Genomic DNA, 25,835 nt, shown 5'->3' with positions numbered 1-25,835 from the left:
AAAAAGGTAGATGAGTCTTACCTTATATTTATGTAAAATTTCTTTCGTGAAGCCATACCTGAAAAAAACAATGGGATTTCAACTCTTTCACTGAATGTTGATAACTCCCACTTAACACGAGTCAGGTCATGCAAAAAAGCAAGTCCTTGACATCTTACTATCACAAGAATCAAGAAGTCAAGCAACTAGACTTCAGTTAGAACTATCACTTACTCAAGTCTTTGCTAGGCACTATGGGAAAGAACAAAGGCAGCTGATGATGTCATCCCTACCCTCAAGGAGTTTAGAGTATAGCTGGGAAAAGAAGATAAATTTTCATGAAACTGATACAAGACAACTTAAGAAATATGTGGTAGGCACCAGTGTCTAAGCACTGCAAGTATTCACAGATGTGTGCTGTGGCCACTGAGGGAAGGTGTGTGGGAGAATGCTTTTCACTTAGAATTTCTCAGACATCCTATGCTGCTGCTGCTAAGTCACTTCAGTCATGTCCGACTCTGTGTGACCCCACAGACGGCAGCCCACCAGGCTCCCCCGTCCCTGGGATTCTCCAGGCAAGAACACTGGAGTGGGTTGCCATTTCCTTCTCCAATGCATGAAAGTGAAAAGTGAAAGTGAAGTCGTTCAGTCATATCTGACTCTTGGCAACCCCATGGACTGCAGCCTACCAGGCTCCTCTGTCATGCTAATGAATAAGATTAGGAGGAAAAAAAGACCAAAGACAAAGAAAAGCCTAGACGGTAATAAGTTGGTTCTTAATACTCTGACATAGCTCATGTAATGGTATTGAGGGTTTTAATAAAAAGTGTCAGGAGGTTTAATGCCTGAATAGCAGTCACTAAAAGGGATTTAATGATAAGATGATTTTCCAATACTTTCCTTGCCTTAAGATAATAATATATACCTTGAACACCCAACAAAGTGAAGTCAGAATGCAGCATACTCACTCCAGGTTTCCACACAAATCATGTCATGTGAAGCTCCTACAGTGTAACATGATGTCCTCAGAAGAAAGCTCAAATTCCTCTGCAATAATTTCTTACGTCTCCAGCCCTATCAGATACCATCCTGTCTTCAGTTTATGCTTCTCCTATCCTGAACTTTTTTCAAGTCTAGAAAGCCCTTTCTCAAGCTCTGCCTAAGTTGTCTCTTCACTGTGGAACACTGTTTCCCATCCACTCCTGCCATGGCTCTCTTGGTTTCCTAATTCATCCTTCAGGTCTCAGGCTAATGCCATATTTCTATGGGAGAACCTTCCAACCACCTCTCAGATAGGTTGGATCTCCCTTTTTACAAATTCATCACACTTGAAAAACCTGTTCAACTTGTGTCTTCCCTGCTAGATGTAAATTCTAGGAGGGCAGGGGCCATGTCTCTTTCAGTAACTATTCAGCACTAGATGCTGAAGCTCCAACACTTTGGCCACCTGACACATAGCAGTGACTCACTGGAGAAGTCCCTGATGCTGGGAAAGACTACTGGAAGGAGGAGAAGGGGGTGACGGAGGATAAGATGGATGGATGGCATCACCAACTCAATGGACATGAGTCTGAGCAAACTGCGGGAAATGGTGAAGGACAGGGAAGCCTGGCATGCTACAGTTCATGGGGTCACAAAGAGTCGGACAACTAAGCGACTGAACAGCAACAACAAATAGAACTGAAGAGCTAAATAAATTGAAGAATAAACAGCATGCCCAAATAAATGTTTTGAGCTATATTACATATATGTACTAAGCTATATTTTATATATATATAGCCTCTGAAAGGGGCTTCCCTTGTGGCTCAGCTGGTAAAGAATCTGCCTGCAATGCAGGAGACCTGGGTTCGATCCCTGGGTTGGGAAGATCCCCTGGAGAAGGGAAAGGCTACCCACTCCAGTATTCTGGCCTAGAAAATTTCATGGACTATACAGTCCTTGGCCTCTGAAAGTAGCCTTGGGATTTTTTTCCTTCATATTTAGCATTTTCTTCCATACCTGAGGCTTAGAAATGAAACTCTTATTTTCAGGCCAAGTGCCAAAACTGCCCCAGAGAGAAAACTCATCAGTTGCTGAGCTTTTATTCAGGCACTCAAAAGCCCAGGACTGAAGCATCTAACATGCTATGCCTTCTACTTCCCTAGTGCAAACTGGATTCTGTTTTTTGATAAAACAAGAAACAAAAGGAAAAGAAAAGGAGGAGAGGAAGAAGAGGAGGAAGGGCAAGGGGAAAGGAGGAGGAGGAAAAGAAAGGAAAGAAGAACATGTGTCACTTACTGTGCCTTTCACAGCAAAAACTGGTAAACCACTTATCCAATCTTTATTCTCCAAACTTCCAGTGAGTCAGATAGCTGAAATGCTAGGTTACAGCTATTCTCAAATATGTTTACGAACAACTATGCCAGAAGCAATCACCATGTCATAAAAAAAATATACACATCAGTGAAAAACACAGTACTAGTTTCCGAGACAACTTCTGAGGTAAGCCAAAAGAGTATCGAGAGAATGAGTCCATCTAAACCTGCTCATAGAACAACCACACCTCCAAACCTGGCTTAACACGTCTAGAAAGCACACAATTTGGCTTGGGAAGGGTGGGCATGGGAGGAAGAACATAATAGAAGGGAGAAGGAAAGATTGGAAGAAAAGATAGGAAGGGAATTTTAGAGCCATTTATACTCACACAGGAGAGGATTGAGGAAGGTAAACTGGGGTAAGAACTGAGATCTTCCTTGAGATTCTCATCCCTACTTCTCTACACTCACTTCTAACTCTCTGCTAGGAACTAAACATGGTAGCATTTTCCGGAACAGGAAACAAAACAGGAAATCTAAAGGGCTAGGTTACCTCATATTCATCATAAAATCCTCATGGTTGCCTCTGTTCAAGTGCAGGTCATTTGGGTACACAAGAAAACTCACAAACAGGATCATTAGGATCTCCATGGAATTTTTTCCTCGATCTACAAAATCACCATTAAAAACATATGGGTTGGTCGCTGAGGGGAGACCATTCTGTGGAAGGAAGAAGGGGGGAAAGGAGCAGTTAAAAGAATGTACTTTTAAAAGTAAGGTTTTGTACTTAACGTTCATGTGGATATGGAGAAAAGAGGCTGAGTTCTTCCACTGGGAAAAATCTGCTCACCCACTCAAGCCAATTTCACTCTTCCAGAACAAGGGTGAAAGGTTTCACTCTTCTCCTGCAAGAGACCTTTTGGAAGTAAAGAATTTTAGCTTGGGACAGGAAGACCCCAGGGGGATGGCTCATCCTACTCACTCCCACCCATGAAAACTATGAGTTTTCTCTGAAAGGACCTGATAATTATCCTATTAAAAATGGATTTTTTTCATCTCTTCCTTGGAGAGAAGAGGGAAAAACACTGAACTAAGTAAGAGCCAGAAGTCATTCATTCTAAGGGACCCTCTGTTTAATTTCTCTAGGCTGTGATTCTCTCAATTTGTAAAAACAACCCTATCTCAGATCAAAAATGAGAGATAGGATATGAAAGTACTCAGGAAAGTGTAAGGTACTGTCCAACTGTGAGCAGAGCTAATACACCATCAGTCAGTCCACTCTGATACAATTACACCAGGTGTTGGAGGCATGTGTTCTTGACTGCTCACCAACCAGAGCCATATTTATTGTTTAATATGTTGATTACCATTCCTGAGCATAATAATTTAAAACATAGTGTTAGCATAAAAAAGGACTGGGATTAGGACAAAGGTCTGGTCTTTATAGCAGCTATTCTTTCCTTTACTTCTGTACCAGTAAACTCTAAGATAAAACACACCATGTCTGGTAGAGAAATGGTTGAGTGTATTTTTATTGCATAGTAAGATAATTCAAATGTCTAAAAAATACATTACAAAAAGAAAATTTTAAGTACTCATATATTCTAACATAGGTCCTCTTTCAAAAAAGTTACCTTCATGAAGTAATTCACATATTCTTAGTTATGCTAATCTTTTTCAAATGATTTTCGATTTTCTCTTTTGTTAGGTTTCAAATCATGTAAGAAACTATTATTACTTTATACTCACCACCTAGTATTTATATACATTTTAAATTGTTCATATCAATATGACAACAATAGTTGAAAAAATAAAATACAAGTTGTAGCATATAACTTAGGAATTCCAGAAGTCAGTATGCAACAAAACATGTTCTGAAGGCAACTGGAAAAGAGCAAGCAAGCAGCAGTGTAGTGTTCTGGGCCAGAAGACTTATTCTCTAATTCAGCTCCACTATTACCCATGTGTCCCCGGGCAAGTTATTTGATCATTATGAACTCTAGTTTCCTCATCTGTTAAATGATAACTTCCATGCTTATCACATAGGGCTATTCTGGAATTCACATGAGACTGGAGTGTGTAAAAACTACATTGTGCCTTTAGTATGCTGCTGCTGCTTCTAAGTCGCTTCAGTCGTGTCCGACTCTGTGCGACCGCACAGACGGCAGCCCACCAGGCTCCCCTGTCCCTGGGATTCTCCAGGCAAGAACACTGGAGTGGGCTGCCATTTCCTTCTCCAGTGCATGAAAGTGAAAAGTGAAAGTGAAGTCGCTCAGTCATATCCGATTCTTAGCAACCCCATGGACTGTAGCCTACCAGGCTCCTCCACCCATAGGATTTTCCAGGCAAGAGTACTGGAGTGGGGTGCTGTTGCCTTCTTTGTGCCTTTAGTATAGTGTATAAAAATTATAAAGCACCACACAAACCAAGAGATTCATTTTATTATGACCTCCATGTTATTTTTAACTTAATGATCCCACTACTTTATATTTTCTTATACATGAATTCACATAACCTATTCACACTGGGCTTAGATAGTGTGAGCCAATTATAAAAATATAGGCTATTGTTCATCAAAACATAAAGAAAAAGGGAGTGATTCTGCATCTCTAATACTCTTCCTTCCCCCAGACTTCAGCTGGCTGCGATGAGTAACCTGGAGAAGTCTGACGAGTGCTGGAGGCTATAGGTTCTATCGGGATGTCCAGGACTGAAGGGGGCTTAAGGAGCAGCAGAGAGCCGAGGAAGAACTAGGCCTGAGGGGACATGTAGACTCTGTGATTAAAGGGACACTTTGTCTCAGAGCATATGTGTGGTCTTGGTTGAGGGGGAGGGATCTAGATCTTACAGGGAAGGTAGGAGAACTTTCACATCTCTGAAACTAAAAGAATACCAACACTTGCATTTAGAGACATCTAGAACGCACTGGTCATAGCAAACACCCTCTTCCAACAACACAAGAGAAGAGTCTACACCTGGACATCAACAGATGATCAACACCAAAATAAGATTGATTATATTCTTTGCAACCAAAGATGGAGAAGCTGTATACAGTTAGCAAAAAAAAGACCAGGAGCTGATTGTGGCTCAGATCATGAACTCCTTATTGCCAAATTCAGACTTAAATTGAAGAAAGTAGGGAAAACCACTAGACCATTCAGATATCACCTAAATCAAATCCCTTATGATTATACAGTGGAAGTAAGAAATAGATTTAAGGGACTAGATCTGATAGATAGAGTGCCTGATGAACTCTGGACGGAGGTTCATGACATTGTGCAGGAGACAGGGATCAAGACCATCCCCATGGAAAAGAAATGCAAAAAAGCAAAATGGCTGTCTGAGGAGGCCTTACAAATAGCTGTGAAAAGAAGAGAAGTGAAAAGCAAAGGAGAAAAGGAAAGATATAAGCATCTGAATGCAGAGTTCCAAAGAATAGCAAGGAGAGATAAGAAAGCCTTCCTCAGTGATCAATGCAAAGAAATAGAGGAAAACAACAGAATAGGAAAAACAAGAGATCTCTTCAAGAAAATTAGAGATTCCAAGGGAACAGTTCATGCAAAGATGGGCTCGATAAAGGACAGAAATGGTATGGACCTAACAGAAGCAGAAGATATTAAGAAGAGGTGGCAAGAATACACAGAAGAACTGTACAAAAAAGATCTTCACGGCCAAGATAGTCACGATAACGTCATCACTGACCTAGAGCCAGATATCTTGGAATGTGAAGTCAAGTGGGCCTTAGAAAGCATCACTACGAACAAAGCTAGTGGAGGTGATGGAATTCCAGTTGAGCTATTTCAAATCTTGAAAGATGATGCTGTGAAAGTGCTGCACTCAATATGCCAGCAAATTTGGAAAACTCAGCAGTGGCCACAGGACTGGAAAAGGTCAGTCTTCATTCCAATCCCAAAGAAAGGCAGTGCCAAAGAATGCTCAAACTACCGCACAATCGCACTCATCTCACACGCTAGTAAAGTCATGCTCCAAATTCTCCAAGCCAGGCTTCAGCAATATGTGAACCGTGAACTCCCAGATGTTCAAGCAGGTTTTAGAAAAGGCAGAGGCACCAGAGATCAAATTGCCAACATCTGCTGGATCATGGAGAAAGCAAGAGAGTTCCAGAAAAACATCTATTTCTGCTTCATTGACTATGCCAAAGCCTTTGACTGTGTGGATCACAATAAACTGTGGAACATTCTGAAAGAGATGGGAATACCAGACCACCTGACCTGCCTCTTGAGAAAGCTGTATGCAGGTCAGGAAGCAACAGTCAGAACTGGACATGGAACAACAGACTGGTTCCAGATAGGAAAAGGAGTACGTCAAGGCTGTATATTGTCACCTTGCTTATTTAACTTATATGCAGAGTACATCATGAGGAACGCTGGGCTGGAAGAAGCACAAGCTGGAATTAAGATTTCCGGGAGAAATATCAACAACCTCAGATATGCAGATGACACTACCCTTATGGCAGAAAGTGAAGAGGAACTAAAAAGCCTCCTGATGAAAGTGAAAGAGGAGAGTGAAAAGTTGGCTTGAAGCTCAACATTCAGAAAACAAAGATCATGGCATCTGGTCCCATCACTTCATGGGAAATAGATGGAAAAACAGTAGAAACAGTGTCAGACTTTATTTTTTTGGGCTCCAAAATCACTGCAGATGCTGACTGCAGCCATGAAATTTAAAGACGCTTACTCCTTGGAAGGAAAGTTATGACCAACCTTGATAGTATATTAAAAAGCAGAGACATTACTTTGCCAACCAAGGTCCGTCTAGTCAAGGCTATGGTTTTTCCCGTGGTCATGTATGGATGTGAGAGCTGGACTGTGAAGAAAGCTGATCGCCGAAGAATCGATGCTTTTGAACTGTGGTGTTGGAGAAGACTCTTGAGAGTCCCTTGGACTGCAAGGAGATCCAACCAGTCCATTCTAAAGGAGATTAATCCTGGGTGTTCATTGGAAGGACTGATGCTAAAGCTGAAACTCCAATACTTTGGCCACCTCATGGGACGAGTTGACTCACTGGAAAAGACTCTGATGCTAGGAAAGGTTGGGGGCAGGAGGAGAAGGGGACGACAGAGAATGAGATGGCTGGATGGCATCACTGACTCTGTGGACACGAGTTTGAGTGAACTCCGGGAGTTTGTGATGGACAGGGAGGCCTGGCATGCTGTGATTCATGGGGTCGCGGAGAGTCGGACACGACTGAGCGACTGAAATGAACTGAACTGAACTGAGGAACACAGAGACTTCCTCTCACACTCTTGATCAGGAGCAGAAAGTGTTGTGCCTCCAACTATGGAGAAGCTTGGCCTAGCTTCAGCAGAAAATTTACAATGGAAATAACCTCATATTTAAGAGGATCCAGTAATCACAGAGAGGCCAACCAATCATACCTACTAAAGTACCATCCATCCCCTAATGAGGTAACAGTGCTGGAGGAGACAGAGGCCAACTTTTTTAAAAATGAGAATACTATGAAATAAAGAACAGAAAGCCAGTAATTCTTGGCATTAAAAATATGCTATTGAAATTTAAAATATCAATAGACTGGTGATAACTAAAAGATAGAATGATTGAAAAATACATTGCTGACCTGAAAGAGCAAGCAGATGAAAAATCTCTCACAAAGAGCAAAAGGCAAAATGATGGAAATCATGAGGAATGAGTAAGAGATTAGAGTTCAGAGCCAAGAGAACTAATATGCCAACAATAAGCATTCGAGAATCAGGAAAAAGGAACAGATGGAGAAGAGGCAATAATTACATAAATAAGAGAGGGAATTTTCTACGGTTTAAAATGAGACTTCACCCTGAACTTTGAAAGAGCTCATGACTCCTGTGTTCAATGAACATGTACTGATTGCTTGTTACGTACCAGACATAATTTTAGGTGTTAGAAACACAGAAGTAAACAATATGAAGTCCCTGCATTCAAACAGTTTGTATTTAAAGAACCTAGCATCCACATGCCGCACAGAGGAAAACACTCAAGAACATATTTTAACCAAATAAGAGCAGTAACAATAAAAGTCCTTAAGCCAGGGAAGGACTAAGAGAAAAGATTACAGATGTGAACAATGAACCTTGCAATACATAATTAAATATAAATCAATAGCAATAATGTAGAAATTCTGTTCTCTGAAACAGCTAACAGAAAAACCTAAGTGAACTTTCTGGCTAACCCAATACAAAACAAGGATCCAAGAAATAGAAGAGATGTACTATGAAAGAAATCTGATAATGTCAAGAACTAAAAATCAGGCATGAGCCAAAACTAAGGATTTGTAGGGGATGTGAAAGGAGAAAAGTAAAATTCTCTACAAATCTCATCTGAATGGGGAATGTACATGGAAAGTATGAAAACAAATATCTTACTGGAGGAGAGAGAGGATAATGAAGAAGGAATAAAGTTACAGCTATTTGAGAAGTATACACACATACATCACTTATTAGAAATGTCAGGAATGGGAAGATAACAACTAATGAATAGGAAAGCATGGCAAAAATGCCAAAGAAAACAATAATTTTAAAAAGTTCACCAAAACAGCAAAAAGAAAGACCACTTTAAAGCGCAACACTCCAAGTATGTATAGTTTGTGAGAAATACACATGAAAAAAATAAAGGGAGACTGAAAGCAAGGTAAATGCAACAAAGAAAAAGCAAAAATGAAAATATTAATATTTGACAAAGTGGAATTTAATATTCAAAGTGCTAAAAATTGTCACAAAGCAACATTATATCATAATAATGGGCACTTTATGAAGAAGGTTCAATTTATAAACTTGTATTCAATAAACAAAAGAACAAGCTTTTGCTTCATATATTTACTATAAATGCAAGAAGAAAATTTTTAAAAACACATAGTAAGTTATTCAAACTTAATTATTGGTTTAAAGTAATGTCCACAAATTATTTGATACTCCCTTTAAAAGGTGAAGCCTAATACCACTCCCTGAATGTGGGCTGGACTTAGTGATTTGCTAAGGAAGGAATAAGAAACAAAAGCAGGAATGCTGGTGTAAAACTGTGGATACTAATTCATAAAAGAGACTGCAGCCTCCTATCTGCTCTCTCGGATCACTCACTCTGGGAAAAGCTACTGCTCTGTCATGAGAACACTCAGGTCCCCTGTGGAGAGGACCATGTGGCTGTTCTGTCAACAGCCAGCAAGGAGCTAACTGAAAAGCTGTGAATGCGGCCATATGAGTCAGCAATCTTGGAAGTGGGTCCACCAGGTCCAGTCAACCTTACAGATGACTGCAGCCCTGGCCAACAGCTTGATTACCAGCACATGAGAGACCTTCAGGCAGAACCACCCAGCTAAGCTGTACTCAGATTTCTGAACCACAGAAATTGAGAGATACTAAACACTTGTGTGCTGTGATTCATGGGGTCGTAAAGAGTCGGACACGACTGAGCGACTGAACTGAACTGAACTGAAACACTTGCAGTTTTAAGCCAGTAAGTACTGGGGTAATTTGTTATACAGAAATATATAATACATATATTTTAAAAGATACAAATGGAAAAAATTGAATGTACAGTTTACCCTTGAACATTGAGAGTTTGAGCTGCAAGGGTCCACTTAAACACAAATTTTTAGTGTAGTAAATACTACACTACTACATGGTCCATTTTTGGTTGAATCTTTGGATACAGAGGAACTACAGATGAGGAGGGCCAACAATCAGATACATGGATTAACTCTTGTATTGTTCAAGGGTCAACTGTATAACTAATGAACTTAATAGACAGACATATGAAGAACTCTACATCCTATGAACAGCAGGTACAACTAATTTTTCATTTCTCCACAGAGGTTTCATGAGAATCTATCAATATACCTGATTTCAAAGAAATACTTAACAAATTCAAAATAATAAACATTTCATAGGAAACATTCTCATATCATAATCCAATAAACCCTGAAATAAATAATATGATGCAAAAAATTCTAGTTTTTTGAATTAAGGTCCTTGGAAATTAAAAATTATAGTCTTCATAACCATTGGATCAAAGAGGAAATTAACAGCAATATTATAAATTTGATAGAAGCCTCAGTAACAACTAAAGTAAGAAAAAATGTGTAGTCTTAAATGTCTTAATTATTAAAGAAGATGCACATGAAAGACTATATTCACCTTAACAATTAGAAAAATAAAATCAATTAGATAAAGATAAAAGCTGAAATTAATGAAATGGAAAACAAAAAAATGAAAGCTATATAATCCAAAGAGTGATTTTTTTTTTTATTGGAGGCAAATTACTTTACATTAATATATTGGTTGGTTTTGCCCTACATTGACACGAATCCACCCCAGGTGTACATGTGTTCCCCCTCTTGAACCCCCCCCACCTCCCTCATCCCCATATCCTCCCTCCAGGTCATCCCCGTGCACCAGCCCCAAGAATCCTGTATTATGCGTCGAACCTGGACTGGTGATTCATTTCACATATGATAATATACATGCTACAATGCCATTCTCCCAAATCATCCCACCTTTACCCTCTCCCACAGAGTCCCAAAGACTGTTCTATACACCTATGCCTCTTTTGCTGTCTTGTATACAGGGTTATCGTTATTGTCTTTCTAAATTCCATATATAGGCATTAGTATACTGTATTGATGGTTTTCTTTCAGGCTGACTTCACTCTGTATAATAGGCTCCTGTTTCATCCACCTCATTAGAACTGATTCAAATGCATTCTTTTTGATGGCTGAAAAATACTCCATTGTGTATATGTACCAAAGCTTTCTTATCCATTCATCTGCAGATGGACATCTGGGTTGCTTCCATGTCCTGGATATTATAAACAGTGCTGCAATGAACATTGGAGTACATGCGTTTCTTTCAATTCTGGTTTCCTTGGTGTGTGCGCCCAGGAGTGCAATTGCTGGATCATATGGCAAAAATATGGAACGCTTCACGAATTTGCGTGTCATCCTTGTGCAGGGGCCATGATAATCTTCTCTGTATCGTTCCAATATTAGTATATGTGCTGCCGAAGCAAGCACCCAAAGAGTGATTCTATGAAAGAACTAATAAAATTTATGATAAAACTCATCATAAGCCTGATTAAGGTTAAGTAAAAAAAGATAATGAAAAAATTGACAATTAAAGATTAGAAAAAAGACAAAGATATAGAAAAGTAAGTGTTAACATTATATATATATAAAGAGAATATAATATTGGAATCTGTGGCAATATACTTTGACAATCCAGAGAAACGGAAGATTTTCTTGAAAATTAGAAGCTACTAAAACTGATTCTAGTAAAGATACTAAAGATACTAAAACTGATCCTAAAACTGAAATGGGTGAATTTAACCCAGATGACCATTGTATCTACTACTGTGGGCAAGAATCCCTGAGAAGAAATGGTGTAGCCCTCAGAGTCAACAAAAGAGTCTGAAATATAGTACTTGGATGCAATCTCAAAAACAACAAGAATCTCTGTTCGTTTCCAAGACAAACTATTTAATATCATAGTAATCCCAGTAATCCAAGTCTATGCTCCGAACAGTAATGCTGAAGAAGCTGAAGTTGAACAGTTCTATGAAGACCCAAAAGACCTTCTAGAACTAACACCCCCAAAAAACGTTCTCTTCATTATAGGGGACTGGAAGGCAAAAGAAGGAAGTCAAGAGATACCTGGAGTAACAGGCAAATTTGGCCTTGGAGTACAAAATGAAGCAGGGCAAAGGCTAACAGAGTTTTGCCAAGAAAATGCACTGGTCATAGCAAACACCCTCTTCCAACAACACAAGAGAAGACTCTACACATGGACATCACCAGATGGTCAACACCGAAATCAGATTGATTATATTCTTTGCAACCAAAGATGGAGAAAATCTATACAGTCAGCAAAAACAAGACCAGGAGCTCACTGTGGCTCAGATCATGAACTCCTTATTGCCAAATTCAGACTTAAATTGAAGAGAGTAGGGAAAACCACTAGACCATTCAGGTATGATCTAAATCAAATCCCTTATGATTATACAGTGCAAGTGACAAGTAGATTCAAGGGATTAGAACTGATAGACAGAGTGCCTGAAGAACTATGGACGGAGGTTCATGACATTGTACAGGAAGCAATGATCAAGACCATCCCCAAGAAAAAGAAATGCAAAAAGGCAAAATGGTTGTCTGAAGAGGCCTTAAAAATAGCTCAGAAAAAAAGAGAAGCTAAAGGGAAAGGAGAAAAGGAAAGATATACCCATTTGAATTCAGAGTTCCAAAGAATAGCAAGGAAAGATAAGAAAGCCTTCCTCCGTGATCAATGCAAAGAAATAGATGAAAACAACAGAATGGGAAAGACTAGAGATCTCTTCAGAAAATCAGAGATAACAAGGGAACATTTCGTGCAAAGATGGGCTCAATAAAGGACAGAAATGGTATGGACCTAACAGAAGCAGAAGATATTAAGAAGAGGTGGCAAGAACACACAGAAGAACTATACAAAAAAGATCTTCATGACCCAGATAACCATGATGGTGTGATCACTCACCTAGAGCCAGACATCCTAGACTGCGAAGTCTAGTGGGCCTTAGGAAGCATCATTACGAACAAAGCTAGTGGAGGTGATGGAATTCCAGTTGAGCTACTTCAAATCCTAAAATATGATGCTGTGAAAGTGGCACTCAATATGCCAGCAAATCTGGAAAACTCAGCAATGGCCACAGGACTGGAAAAGGTCAGTTTTCATTCTAATCCCTAAGGCAATGCCAAAGAATGTTCAAACTACCGCACAATTGCACTCATCTCACACGTGAGCAAAGTAATGCTCAAAATTCTCCAAGCAAGGCTTCAACAGTACATGAACAGTGAACTTCCAGATGTTCAGGCTGGATTTAGAAAAGGCAGAGGAACCAGAGATCAAATAGCCAACTTCCGCTGGACCATCGTAAAAGCAAGAGAGTTCCAGAAAAACATCTACTTTTGCTTTATTGACTACGCCAAAGCCTCTGACTGTGTGGATCACAACAAACTGTGGAAAATTCTTAAAGAGATGGGAATACCAAAACACCTGATCTGCCTCCTGAGAAATCTGTATGCAGGTCAAGAAGCAACCGTTAGAACTGGACATGGAACAACAGACTGGTTCCAAATCAGGAAAGGAGCACGTCAAAGCTGTATATTGTCACCCTGCTTATTTAACTTATATGCAGAGTACATCATGCAAAATGCCAAGATGGATGAAGCACAAGCTGGAATTAAGATTGCCGGGAGAAATATCAATAACGTCAGATATGCAGATGATGCTACCCTTATGGCAGAAAGTAAGGAAGAACTAAAAAGCCTCTTGATGAAAGTGAAAGAGAAAAGTGAAAAGGTTGGCTTAAAGTTCAACATTCAGAAAACTAAGATCATGGCATCTGGTCAAATCACTTCATGGCAAAAAAATAGGGAAACAATGGAAACATTAAGAGACTTTATTTTCTTGGGCTCCAAAATCATTGCAGATGGTGACCACAGCCATGAAATTAAAAGACACTTGCCACTTGGAAGAAAAGCTATGATCAACCTAGACAGCATATTAAAAAGCAGAGACATTACTTTACCAAAAAAGGTCCATCTAGTCAAAGCTATGGTTTTTCCAGTAGTCATGTATGGATGTGAGTGCTGGACTATAAAGAAGGCTGAGCGCAAACAATTGGTGCTTTTGAACTGTGGTGTTGGAAAAGACTCTTGAGAGTCCCTTGGACTGCAAGGAGATCCAACCAGTCAATCCTAAAGGAAATCAGTCCTGAATATTCATTGGAAGGACTGATGCTGAAGTTGAAACTCCAATACTGTAGCTACCTGATGCGATGAACCAACTCATTGGAAAAGACCCTGATGCTAGGAAAGACTGAGGGCAGGAGGAGAAGGGGACAACAGAGCATGAGATGGTTGGATGGCATCACTGACACAATGGACATGAATTTGAATAGGCTCCGGGAGTTGGTGATGGACAGGGAAGCCTGGCGTCCTGCAGTTCAGAGGGCTGCAGAGTCAGACGCAACTGACCAGACTCAACTGAACTGACTGAAAACTGATTCAAAAGAAGTAGAACACTAAAAAAGTGCATTGGCTGCATATGGCTTTTTTTTTTTTTGTCATTTTTAAAAGCATTTTTTGTTTACTTTTTTATTTTTTTTAACTAGAAGATAATTGCTTTACAATGTTGTGTTGGCTTCTGCCATATATCAACATGAATCAGCCATAGGTACATTATGTCCCCTCCTTCTTGAACCTCCCTCCACCTCCCACCCCATCCCACCCCTTCAATTGGTCACAGAGCACCACCTTTCAGCTTCCTGTGTCATACAGCAAATTCCCACTATCTATTTTAAATATGGTAATGTATGTTTCCATGCTACTCTCTCAATTCATCCCATCCTTTCCTTCTCCAGCTGTAAAAAGGAACACATCTGAGTCAGTTCTAATGAGGTGGATGAACCTAGAGCCTATTATACAGAGTGAAGTAAGTCAGAAAGAGAAAAACAAATACCGTATATTAACGCATATGTATGGAATCTAGAAAGATGCTACTGAAGAACCTACTTGCAGGACAGCAATGCAGACGCAGACATGGAGAACAGACTTGCATGTGGCTTGATAGCAGAGCTCTCTTTCCATTTTCAAAAGCAAATAGTTTTTTTTTTTTAAGTAAATAGTTTTGAGGTTCTTTCAACCAATGATTCCCATCCTTGGCTGCATATTAGAATCACATGATGATTCCTAGGTGTCCATCAGAATCTCTGGGAGTGGAACTCAGTAGTTTGTTTTTTTTTTTTCCCCCTATTTCCTCGGGTGATTACAATGTATAGCCAAGTTTGAGCACAAAGGATTTAAGTTCTAAACCATAGAAAAAGATGTAAATCTCTCCAATTTATCTCATAAGATCAGTATAAGCTTAGTATCAAAATTTGAGAAAAACAGCAGCCAAAGTTTGAACAAAGATGTAAACTGTGTTTCACTGGGATGACCAATTTTCTGGTAGTAGAATTCATCTCCAGTTAAATCAACTTTGTTTATAGGTATTTCACCTCTTCTATGAGCCATGAATAGTGAATTTCTTTAGTCAAACCTAATTTTAAGCCCCAAACAGTAATGATCAGCTAAGCCGTACACCTTACATAGTACATTTGACACCCAATAAGCTTTAACCTTTACAAAAAGTCACATCTTCAAAAGAATAAGATTTGTGATAATGAAGCTCATTCAGTAGAAAATGTCACTGTCTCTGAAAGTGATCTAAAAGGAGTCCTAAATATATACGAACTTCTGTAAGTATTGAGCCTCTGAAGGCAAAAGCAAGACTTATTTGGGTGTATAAGATCTGCACTGTTGGTCCAGGACTAGCTGTATTACTTTATACAGTCTGAGTTCAAATACATTTAGTCTTAGAATAATAAGAAAATTGGAAAACAGATAAAAAGATGATCTAAGTCTTCTGGGACATGGGTCTCTAGGATATTTAGACGTCTGGTTACTGAGGTTTCTCTGGATTTCTTTCAAGAGAGGATTCACTGCTGCTGAGTGAACCCATCCTTCACTCAGCTCTAATAAACCACACTCTCTGGCTTATTCCACAGCTGATACACATCTGTGTTATGGTGATACAGTCGACAAACAGAAAACCCAGGGTAAACTACGACTCTGCACAGCATCAGATGACCTTCAGGGGAAAAAGTTCAGTTCAGTCGCTCAGTCGTGTCCGACTCTTTGCAACCCCATGAATCACAGCACGCCAGGCCTCCCTGTCCATCACCAACTCCCGGAGTTCACTCAAACTCGTGTCCACAGAGTCAGTGATGCCATCCAGCCATCTCATTCTCTGTCGTCCCCTTCTCCTCCCGCCCCCAACCTTTCCTAGCATCAGAGTCTTTTCCAGTGAGTCAACTCGTCGCATGAGGTGGCCAAAATACTGGAGTTTCAGCTTTAGCATCAGTCCTTCCAATGAATACCCAGGATCGATCTCCTTTAGAATGGACTGGTTGGATCTCCTTGCAGTCTATTAAATGGGGATAACACTTGCTGGGAAAGATTGAGGGCAGGAGGAGAAGGGGACGACAGAGGATGAGATGGTTGGATGGCATCACTGACATGGGTTTGGGTGCACTCCAGGGGTTGGTGATGGACAGGGAGGCCTGGAGTGCTGCAGTTCATGGGGTCACAAACAGTCGGACACTACTGAGCAACTGAATTGAACTGAACACTTGTTACCTAGAAGGGTTGTTGTGAGGATTAAACAAGAAATATAAGGTACTTGAGATGGTGCTGAACACATAACAAGTATTTAGTAAATTTAACTTATTATTGATACTATTGTTGTTGTTATTGCCAGTCCTGCAAATGTACACTGTTCTTTACCATTTATTAAAACCTGCTTTAAGATATTTCATTTGCCTAAGAAATAAATGAAACTAATTCAAAGTCTTACCTTGCTTCCTAAATTCTTGATCAACACCTGCTGTGGAACTCAGAGAGGAAGGAATAGTAAAATAAAAGTCCTCCCAAGAAGCATATTTGTTCCAGGTCTATCTGGACCTGTAATAGTAGAAAGAGCACTGGCTTGGGGCCAGATTTGCAGGTCAAGGCTAAGGAAACCTATATAAGTTTGGAACCTTGACACTCCTTGGGCCTCCTTATAACAGATGAAAAGACTTCAGTTCAGTTCAGTCGCTCAGTCGTGTCCGACTCTCCGCGACCCCATGAATCACAGCACGCCAGGCCTCCCTGTCCATCACAAACTCCCAGAGTTCACTCAAACTCATGTCCACAGAGTTGGTGATGCCATCCAGCCATCTCATTCTCTGTCGTCCCCTTCTCCTACCGCCCCCAACCTTTCCCAGCATCAGAGTCTTTTCCAGTGAGTCAACTCGTCGCATGAGGTGGCCAAAATACTGAAGTTTCAGCTTTAGCATCAGTCCTTCCAATGAACACCCAGGATTGATCTCCTTTAGAATGGACTGGTTGGACCTCCTTGCAGTACAAGAAACTCTCAAGAGTCTTCTCCAACACCACAGTTCAAAAGCATCAATTCTTCGGCGATCAGCTTTCTTCACAGTCCAGCTCTCACATCCATACATGACCACGGGAAAAACCATAGCCTTGACTAGACAGACCGTGGTTGGCAAAGTAATGTCTCTGCTTTTTAATATACTATCTAGGTTGGTCATAACTTTCCTTCCAAGGAGTAAGCGTCTTTTAATTTCATGGCTGCAATCAGCATCCGCAGTGATTTTGGAGCCCAAAAATTAAAGTCTGACACTGTTTCCACTGTTTTTCTATCTATTTCCCATGAAGTGATGGGACCAGATGCCATGATCTTTGTTTTCTGAATGTTGAGCTTCAAGCCAACCTTTTCACTCTCCTCTTTCACTTTCATCAAGAGGCTTTTGAGTTCCTCTTCACTTTCTGCCATAAGGGTAGTATCATCTGCATATCTGAGGTTATTGATATTTCTCCCAGCAATCTTGATTCCAGCTTGTGCTTCTTCCAGCCCAGCATTCCTCATGATGTACTCTGCATATAAGTTAAATAAGCAGGGTGACAATATACAGCCTTGACGTACTCCTTTTCCTATTTGGAACCAGTCTGTTGTTCCATGTACAGTTCTGACTGTTGTTTCCTGACCTGCATAAAGGTTTCTCAAGAGACAGGTCAGGTGGTCTGGTATTCCCATCTCTTTCAGAATGTTCCACAGTTTATTGTGATCCACACAGTCAATGATTTCTGTTCGTTTCCAAGGCAAACCATTCAATATTACAGTAATCCAGGCCTATGCCCCAACAGTAACGCTGAAGAAGCCGAAGTTGAACGGTTCTATGAAGACCTACAAGACCTTTTAGAACTAACACCCAAAAAAGATGTCCTTTTCATTATAGGGGAATGGAATGCAAAAGTAGGAAGTCAAGAAACACCTGGAGGAACAGGCAAATTTGGTCCTGGAGTACAGAATGAAGCAGGGCAAAGGCTAATAGAGTTTTGTCAAGAGAACGCACTGGTCATAGCAAACACCCTCTTCCAACAACACAAGAGAAGACTCTACACATGGACATCACCAGATGGTCAACACCGAAATCAGATTGATTATATTCTTTGCAGCCAAAGATGGAGAAGCTGTATACAGTTAGCAAAAACAAGACCAGGAGCTGACTGTGGCTCAGATCATGAACTCCTTATTGCCAAATTCAGACTTAAATTGAAGAAAGTAGGGAAAACCACTAGACCATTCAGATATCACCTAAATCAAATCCCTTATGATTATACAGTGGAAGTAAGAAATAGATTTAAGGGACTAGATCTGATAGATAGAGTGCCTGATGAACTGTGGACGGAAGTTCGTGACATTGTGCAGGAGACAGGGATCAAGACCATCCCCATGGAAAAGAAATGCAAAAAAGCAAAATGGCTGTCTGAGGAGGCCTTACAAATAGCTGTGAAAAGAAGAGACGCGAAAAGCAAAGGAGAAAGGGAAAGATATAAGCATCTGAATGCAGAGTTCCAAAGAATAGCAAGGAGAGATAAGAAAGCCTTCCTCAGCGATCAATGCAAAGAAATAGAGGAAAACAACAGAATAGGAAAAACAAGAGATCTCTTCAAGAAGATTAGAGATTCCAAGGGAACAGTTCATGCAAAGATGGGCTCGATAAAGGACAGAAATGGTATGGACCTAACAGAAGCAGAAGATATTAAGAAGAGGTGGCAAGAATACACAGAAGAACTGTACAAAAAAGATCTTCATGACCAAGATAGTCACGATAACGTGATCACTGATCTAGAGCCAGATATCTTGGAATGTGAAGTCAAGTGGGCCTTAGAAAGCATCACTACGAACAAAGCTAGTGGAGGTGATGGAATTCCAGTTAAGCTATTTCAAATCTTGAAAGATGATGCTGTGAAAGTGCTGCACTCAATATGCCAGCAAATTTGGAAAACTCAGCAGTGGCCACAGGACTGGAAAAGGTCAGTCTTCATTCCAATCCCAAAGAAAGGCAATGCCAAAGAATGCTCAAACTACCGCATGATTGCACTCATCTCACATGCCAGTAAAGTCATGCTCAAAATTCTCCAAGCCAGGCTTCAGCAATATGTGAACCGTGAACTCCCAGATGTTCAAGCAGGTTTTAGAAAAGGCAGAGGAACCAGAGACCAAATTGCCAACATCCGCTGGATCATGGAGAAAGCAAGAGAGTTCCAGAAAAACATCTATTTCTGCTTCATTGACTATGCCAAAGCCTTTGACTGTGTGGATCACAATAAACTGTGGAACATTCTGAAAGAGAAGGGGGGAAAGTAGCAGACCACAATTAACTAACTTGAGTAGCGATAAAGAGTCCTATTTCCCTCTGATATATTTTACATAAGACACCTAGAAGTAACTGCAATTTTTTGGACATTTTCCCAAAGCACATCAAATAACCTCTGGACCTCAACTCCACATTATTTTAAGTTTTATTTCGTTTGCAAACTCTATTTAAGAGATCTGTTCCAATTGTAACATACTGCCTTAATTTTAAAGGGTAAAGAATTGATTGCTGTGGCAGTAGGAAACATATCAGCAACAGAGAAAAAAGAAAATATTTAATGACCTTCACAGCTGGCAAATTTGGGTCATAAGGGGTGGGATGGAGGATGGTGGGGAAGAGGGAAAGAGGAAAACAAGGCTGTGTGGCTCCCACGGACAGCATCAGTATGACACCCACAGGGCTGAGAAGTAATTAGCTTCTCTCTGTCCATGTGCGCCTCTCTTTCAACTGCAGGAGGTCTCCACTCACAGCATCAACTTAACAAACTAACTTGACAATACTTAGTCTAAAATTTCCAGCTTTCTATTCAATGAGGAAAACTGTATTGTAATTTTAGCAAAGCTAAAGTTCTGAATGAAAAATTTCAAATTGATCACTTCAATTAAGCAAATGTAGCTAATTAAAATTAACCTTTTCAGGAAATAAAGTCTAAAAATAGGACCTAACTAATGCCAGTGGAAACAGTGACAGATTTTATTTTCTTGGGCTCCACAATCACTATGGATGAAAGTGTAGCCATGACATTAAAAGACGCTTACCCCTTGGAAGAAAAGCTATGACAAATCTAGATAGCATATTTAAAAGCAAAGACATCACTTTGCTGACAAAGGTCGGTATAGTCAAAGCTATGGTTTTTCCAGTAGTCATGTACAGACAGATGTGAGAGCTAGATCATAAAGGCAGCTGAATGCCAAAGAATCGATGCTTTCGAATTGTGGTGCTGGAGAAGACTCTTGAGAGTACCCTGAACCGCAAGAAGATCAAACCAGTCAATTCTAAAGGAAATCAACCCTGAATATTCATTAGAAGAATATATACTGAAGCTCCAATACTATGGCCACCTGACATGAAGAGCTGACTCACTGCTAAAGACCTTGATGCTAGGAAAGATTGAGGGCAGGAGAAGAAGGGGGTGACAGAAGATGAGATGGTTGGATGGCATCACTGACTCAATGGAGATGAGTTTGAGCAAACTCTGGAAGTTAGTGAAGAACAAGGAAGCCTGGCATGCTGCAGTCCACGGGGTTGCAAAGAGTCAGACACGACTTAGCAACTGAACAACTAACACCATGTAAATCTGTTCACTTGATGATATGCAAAGCCATATAAAGTTGAGATACTCTTTTAGTAAAGGTGTGTCATGGTTAACCATATGGCACTCAAAGGAATTCCTTACAAACCTAGATAGGATTGTGGGCTGAAACTGTCTAGCTTAGTCTTAAGGTGCTAAACGATACAATTTGTAAGGATAACCAAATATTAAAGAAACTAAAAATGTCAAAACAAAAATGATCACTTGTACAAATTCCATCATTTATTGCACACCACAAAAAAGGTGTGGAATTAATCTTTTCTGATCCTTCAAAACTTTCCTTCATGATTAGGCACTTACTAAAATACTAAAACTCTTTGAAGGGATTGTCTTAATGACACCTCATCCAGGAAGTCTCCCACAACTTAGGTGCCCCTCCAATGTGCTCCCTTGGAACCTTGCATACCCCAATTATAACATGTCCTACCCTGAACTATCTTGTCTTTTTATTGGTTGACCTACCCCACTAAACTGTGATGTCTTTGGGGCCAAAAGCTGCATGTTAGTCATACTGTATCACCAGCATAGCAGAGTATCTCATTTATAATAGGTATTTAATAAATATATGTGAAATGAATGAAATTTATACTCATCTTTGTATCTTCCCACAGTTTTTACACAGGGCTTTGGCCACTGTAGGGACTAGATAAAAGTTTACTGAATGAATAAATTAGTGGACAAATGCACTTCTGCATATGATCAGCTGTAACAAACAGAAGTCTTAAACTGAACCAGGTATTTGGATGAAAAGAGTAATATGGCAAGGCATCCCAGGGACCCTAGATTGTAACTCTCCCTCTCAGGCTACGCCCTGGGTTGGCCTTGGACCAGCCCCAGCCCTGAAGCCTACTCACTCTATACTACAAAAAAGAAATGATGAGGGAGAAACTGTCTAGCAAAACACCAACTGAAAGATGAATTACAATTATGCCTTAATTCAAAGCCTGAGTTTTTCCTGGTTTCTCTTTTAGGTTGATGGAAAGAAAAAAGTTAGAGTACTGTATAAGCTTTGGCCACTTACAGCTTAAAAAATCTCCCATGGGACATAGTTTCCAAACTATTCCCTAAAATTCAAGTTCAACCAGAACTTGAATAACATAAACCAATTTTAATTAATTAATAATAATAAAGTACTTTTAATAAATTAAATAATAAGTTAAATAAGGATGAATTAAAGCCTGGTCACTAGCTGCTTCTAGAAAGAAGAGAGTGAGCCCATGGCTTACACTGAGGTGCCTTAATCCTGTGTGCTCCCATGAATGAACCAGAGGAGAGCGCCACATGTGGGCATTGCCTATCACTGGGATTTAACACATTGCTGATGCACTGAGTAACAAGAGCCAGTCACCATCACAGAAACTCTACCTTTTCCTGAAGCAATCAAGTGACTGCTGTGGTCACAGTGAGCGCTTGCTATAATCCCTGAGCAGGCAAGCTCTGTATCTGATGCCATGAGAGAAACCCACCACTCTCCACCTCTCTCCTCATTTTTAAGGTGTTCTTCCTTCCCTCCTCATCCGCTTGCCTGGCCTATTACTCTTCCCTCACCTAATCTTACTTTTTTTCATGCTCTCTCATCTTCTTGCACCTAAGAGCCAACAACACTCCTCACACTGCAGCACTGCTGAAACGAATTTTCCAGATCAATAAAGTTTATTCCTTTAAAAGCTAAAAGACGTTTTTAAATTACTTAACTATTCTGGCTAAGAGTTCTGAAAATGGGCCATTTGGTCTCTTTACTTCTTAACAGAGTGTACACCATAGAACCTCAAACTTTCTTGACCATGCAGGTTCATCAATCTAAGCATGCCCTCAGGCGAGCTCAGGATAGAGCTCTTCCCGACACACACAGCCCCATAACACTTAATGTTACAGCTTCATTTCTACCTCATTTTGATAGTTTTAGATCTCCTCGTACTGTCAGAAAGAATTTTACTTTTCATCGTTCTCATTCTATCTCACTTTTCCTTTCCCCTCTCACTCCCTAATCTGTGGCAGTGTGAGGTAACCAGACAGGCAAACTTACAGGAATAATGTGTCAGATACGGTTTTACAGATATATGGTCATTGGGCATTGAGTAAGGGCCTAGGGCTCGTCCTGTGAGTAAAGTTCATTGGATTTCTGACTCTGATTTCAAGAGTTCAGAGACCCTTTTAGTTAATTCTGGACTTGGGACCGTAGGAGTGATAATAAGATTGGAGTTTGCTTTTTGGATGGTGGATATCACTGTCCTTTGTATTCAGGTAGAGACGTTGTACCCAGAACAGTTTCTGTTTATGGTTTTAGGCCCCACTCTATGTGTGCGATCTACCACCATTACTCATTTAAACTCTGGATAAAAAGTAAGACAGAAAAGGCAAATTGCTGACTGTCACAAGTTACAGATCATCATACAGCACAGCTTCCTGAGATGTGTCTGTATCCTGCCCATTCCTTCCTTGGCCTCTAACTTAGCATACTCCTTACCCACAAGCCAAGTGTCTCACCATCATCGCAAGGCCACCAGGTCACTCTCACTTCTCAGACACCATTAATTGCATCATCTTTTCAGTTTCTTGAGATGGAAGCCTGCTGTCATCAATGGCTCTTCCCTTAGTTGTCTTTTTTAAACCAGGCAATTTCAAGATTCTGGTGCATGCAGTTTATTCCATGTCCAAGGTACATTTTATCTGCTCCTCACTCAAGTCTGTTGAAATTCTAACTCATGGCTCTACTTTCCAAATATCTTCCTTCCAAACATCCATCTCACCTCCCTCGATTCAAATCTATCCCAAATAACAGAGCTTTACCCTTTCATCACTGGGCTCTCAATCTCCACTTCCTGAACACCATTATTGGTTAACTCTCAAAATATTTCTTGTTTTCATGTGAATGCTATAATTTCACCTTAAGTCCCTTTTATAGTACTTCTTACCACCCACCTCCTCCTGTTCAGTCTTTACATTAGCACTTTCCAGTTTTATATATTCCATTTAGTTTTGCCAATGGAATTAAAGAAACATTCTCTTCTCATGTCTGTCTAGTCCACTGTCCCTTCCCTGATCACACCTTAGTATCTTCAACTACCTCTTGAGAAATTTTCTTTTCTAATTGCCTAGGAAGTCACTTTTCCCATTTAATTTACACAACTATTTTCCCTTTTCTGTATTTCCCCCAAACCTCCACAGAAATAATTATCAGATTTTCTGCTATGGTTATTACCCACATGCCTCCACCCCTCCTTCGTCCTCAGACTGCAATTGTCAAAAACAATAAGACTGTGCTTCTGAACATTTATATGGTACTATGTGTAGATTTAAACAAATCCCATTCCTCAGACTGTGTAAATGAACTCCCTTCTGCCTTCAACTCATTCAGCAAGACATCCCTTTGGAAATCTGGGCCTCCCTTAGGAACGGTGCGGGACTCCTGACTCCTGCAGGCCTCTAGAAGGAAAGGACCCACTCCTCCCCAGGATGGAGACCTCGGGGTCAGGAGCTGGAGAGGGTTCACCTGCTCCATAGGGCCACCAACAGACCAACACTTTGCCAGTCTTGGATAAAAGCCTCTCGTCCTTCTAGGCTCTGACTAAACTTCCTCTCCTGCTTTTATCTCTCAGGCCTGTGGCCAACTCACTCACCACACCTGCTCTTCACGTGCTTGATCTCCTCATCTCCAATATTCTCTTTCACTCACTTCAACCACCGACATTCTGGACTCCACCTTGGACCCACTCATCTCCTAGGACTACACCCCTTGCAACTTCTCAACCATCCTACTTCCTGGGTCTTCACCCCAGTAAGCCCACTCCCTGATAAATATATATACACACACATGGGCTTCCCAGGTGGCACAGTGGCAAAGAATCTGCCTGCCAATGCAGGAGACGCAAGAGACTCAGGTTCAATCCCTGGGGCAGGAAGAGCCCCTGGAGTAGGAAATGGCAATCCGCTCCAGTATTCTTGCCTGAAAAATTCCTTGGACAGAGGAGCCTGGCTAGCTACAGTTCATGGGGTTGCAAAGAGTCAGACATGACTGAGCGACTGAATACACACACACACACATATATACACACACGTATATACATAAACATATATATATGAATCACTTTCCTGTACACTTGAAATGAAAACAATATTGTACACCAACTATATTTCAATAATATTAAAAAATATATATTGCAGCCAAAAAAGGAATTAGGAGTCATGGAGGTTATGTGGCTTACTCAAGCTCTCACAGTCCCCAAAGAGTAAAACTTATTTCCCATCATAATAATCAGAATATATTTTCTTTCAGGCCATTTGAGATACCTATGCTGTGGCCAATTATTCTACATGCTATCTTGTGGGGAAGATGTTCCGATCAAAAAGAAAGACGAAGGGGGTACCACTCTAAAGGTAGAAGTTACCTCAGGATCAATTTTCTACATCTAATCATCCCATAAGCAAATATTTAGGTTGCAACTGCTGGCTCAGAGAGAGAAATGAATCCAATCAAAGAGATGCACAGAAACTCCATGCCAGCCAAGCCGCTTTGTTCCCTCTGTGTAGGCTTCCACAAACAACACTCAAACGAAAAGGAGTCACAGCATTGGAAGAGCAGCTGAGCCCAGCAATGGTAAATCGGGGTGGAGAAGAGAGCAGTTTGGAACTGTCTATGGGGGACTCCTTTCATGCACAGTTAGTGAGCACTGGAGGAAAAGACTACTGTGGCCTGCTCACTTCTGAACAAAATAACAATAAAATAAAAAACTGCTCCCCTCGCCATCCTGCGTCATCTATACATTTACAAAGTAATAAGGAACATAAATACCATCAGGCACAAATCCTAATGGATCAACAGATAATAATAATATTAAACAGAGACTCAAATCTTTAATTCTTTTTGTGAAAAGAAAAAACAACGAAACTTTCAACTTCTTGAATAAAAACTGTCCTATTACATCTGCATTTGTACATATCCCT

General features: G+C 40.3%; 1 protein-coding gene and 1 non-coding gene across 4 annotated transcripts in view; both read right to left on the bottom strand.

Moving 5' to 3' along the window:
- The window catches only part of PPEF1 (protein phosphatase with EF-hand domain 1), a 148,052-nt gene that overhangs the window by 33,299 nt on the left and 88,918 nt on the right, over nt 1-25,835 (bottom strand). For all 3 annotated transcript variants that reach the window (XM_055393683.2, XM_055393686.2, XM_055393685.2), the window contains 2 exons: nt 2,827-2,993; nt 22-58 (listed from right to left, as the gene is read on the bottom strand). In XM_055393683.2, the coding sequence (XP_055249658.1) occupies nt 22-58; nt 2,827-2,993 (204 nt within the window). The remainder of the gene's footprint in view (nt 1-21; nt 59-2,826; nt 2,994-25,835) is intronic.
- LOC129535395 (U6 spliceosomal RNA) lies at nt 11,188-11,294 on the bottom strand. Its single transcript, XR_016036983.1, has one exon. It is a non-coding gene; the product is annotated as a U6 spliceosomal RNA (small nuclear RNA).

This window comes from Moschus berezovskii, chromosome X (genome assembly GCF_049115385.1).
Source record: "Moschus berezovskii isolate FMDL1 chromosome X, NW_MosBer_1.0, whole genome shotgun sequence".
Lineage (NCBI taxonomy): Eukaryota > Metazoa > Chordata > Mammalia > Artiodactyla > Moschidae > Moschus > Moschus berezovskii.
This window is presented reverse-complemented; position numbering and strand designations above follow the sequence as displayed.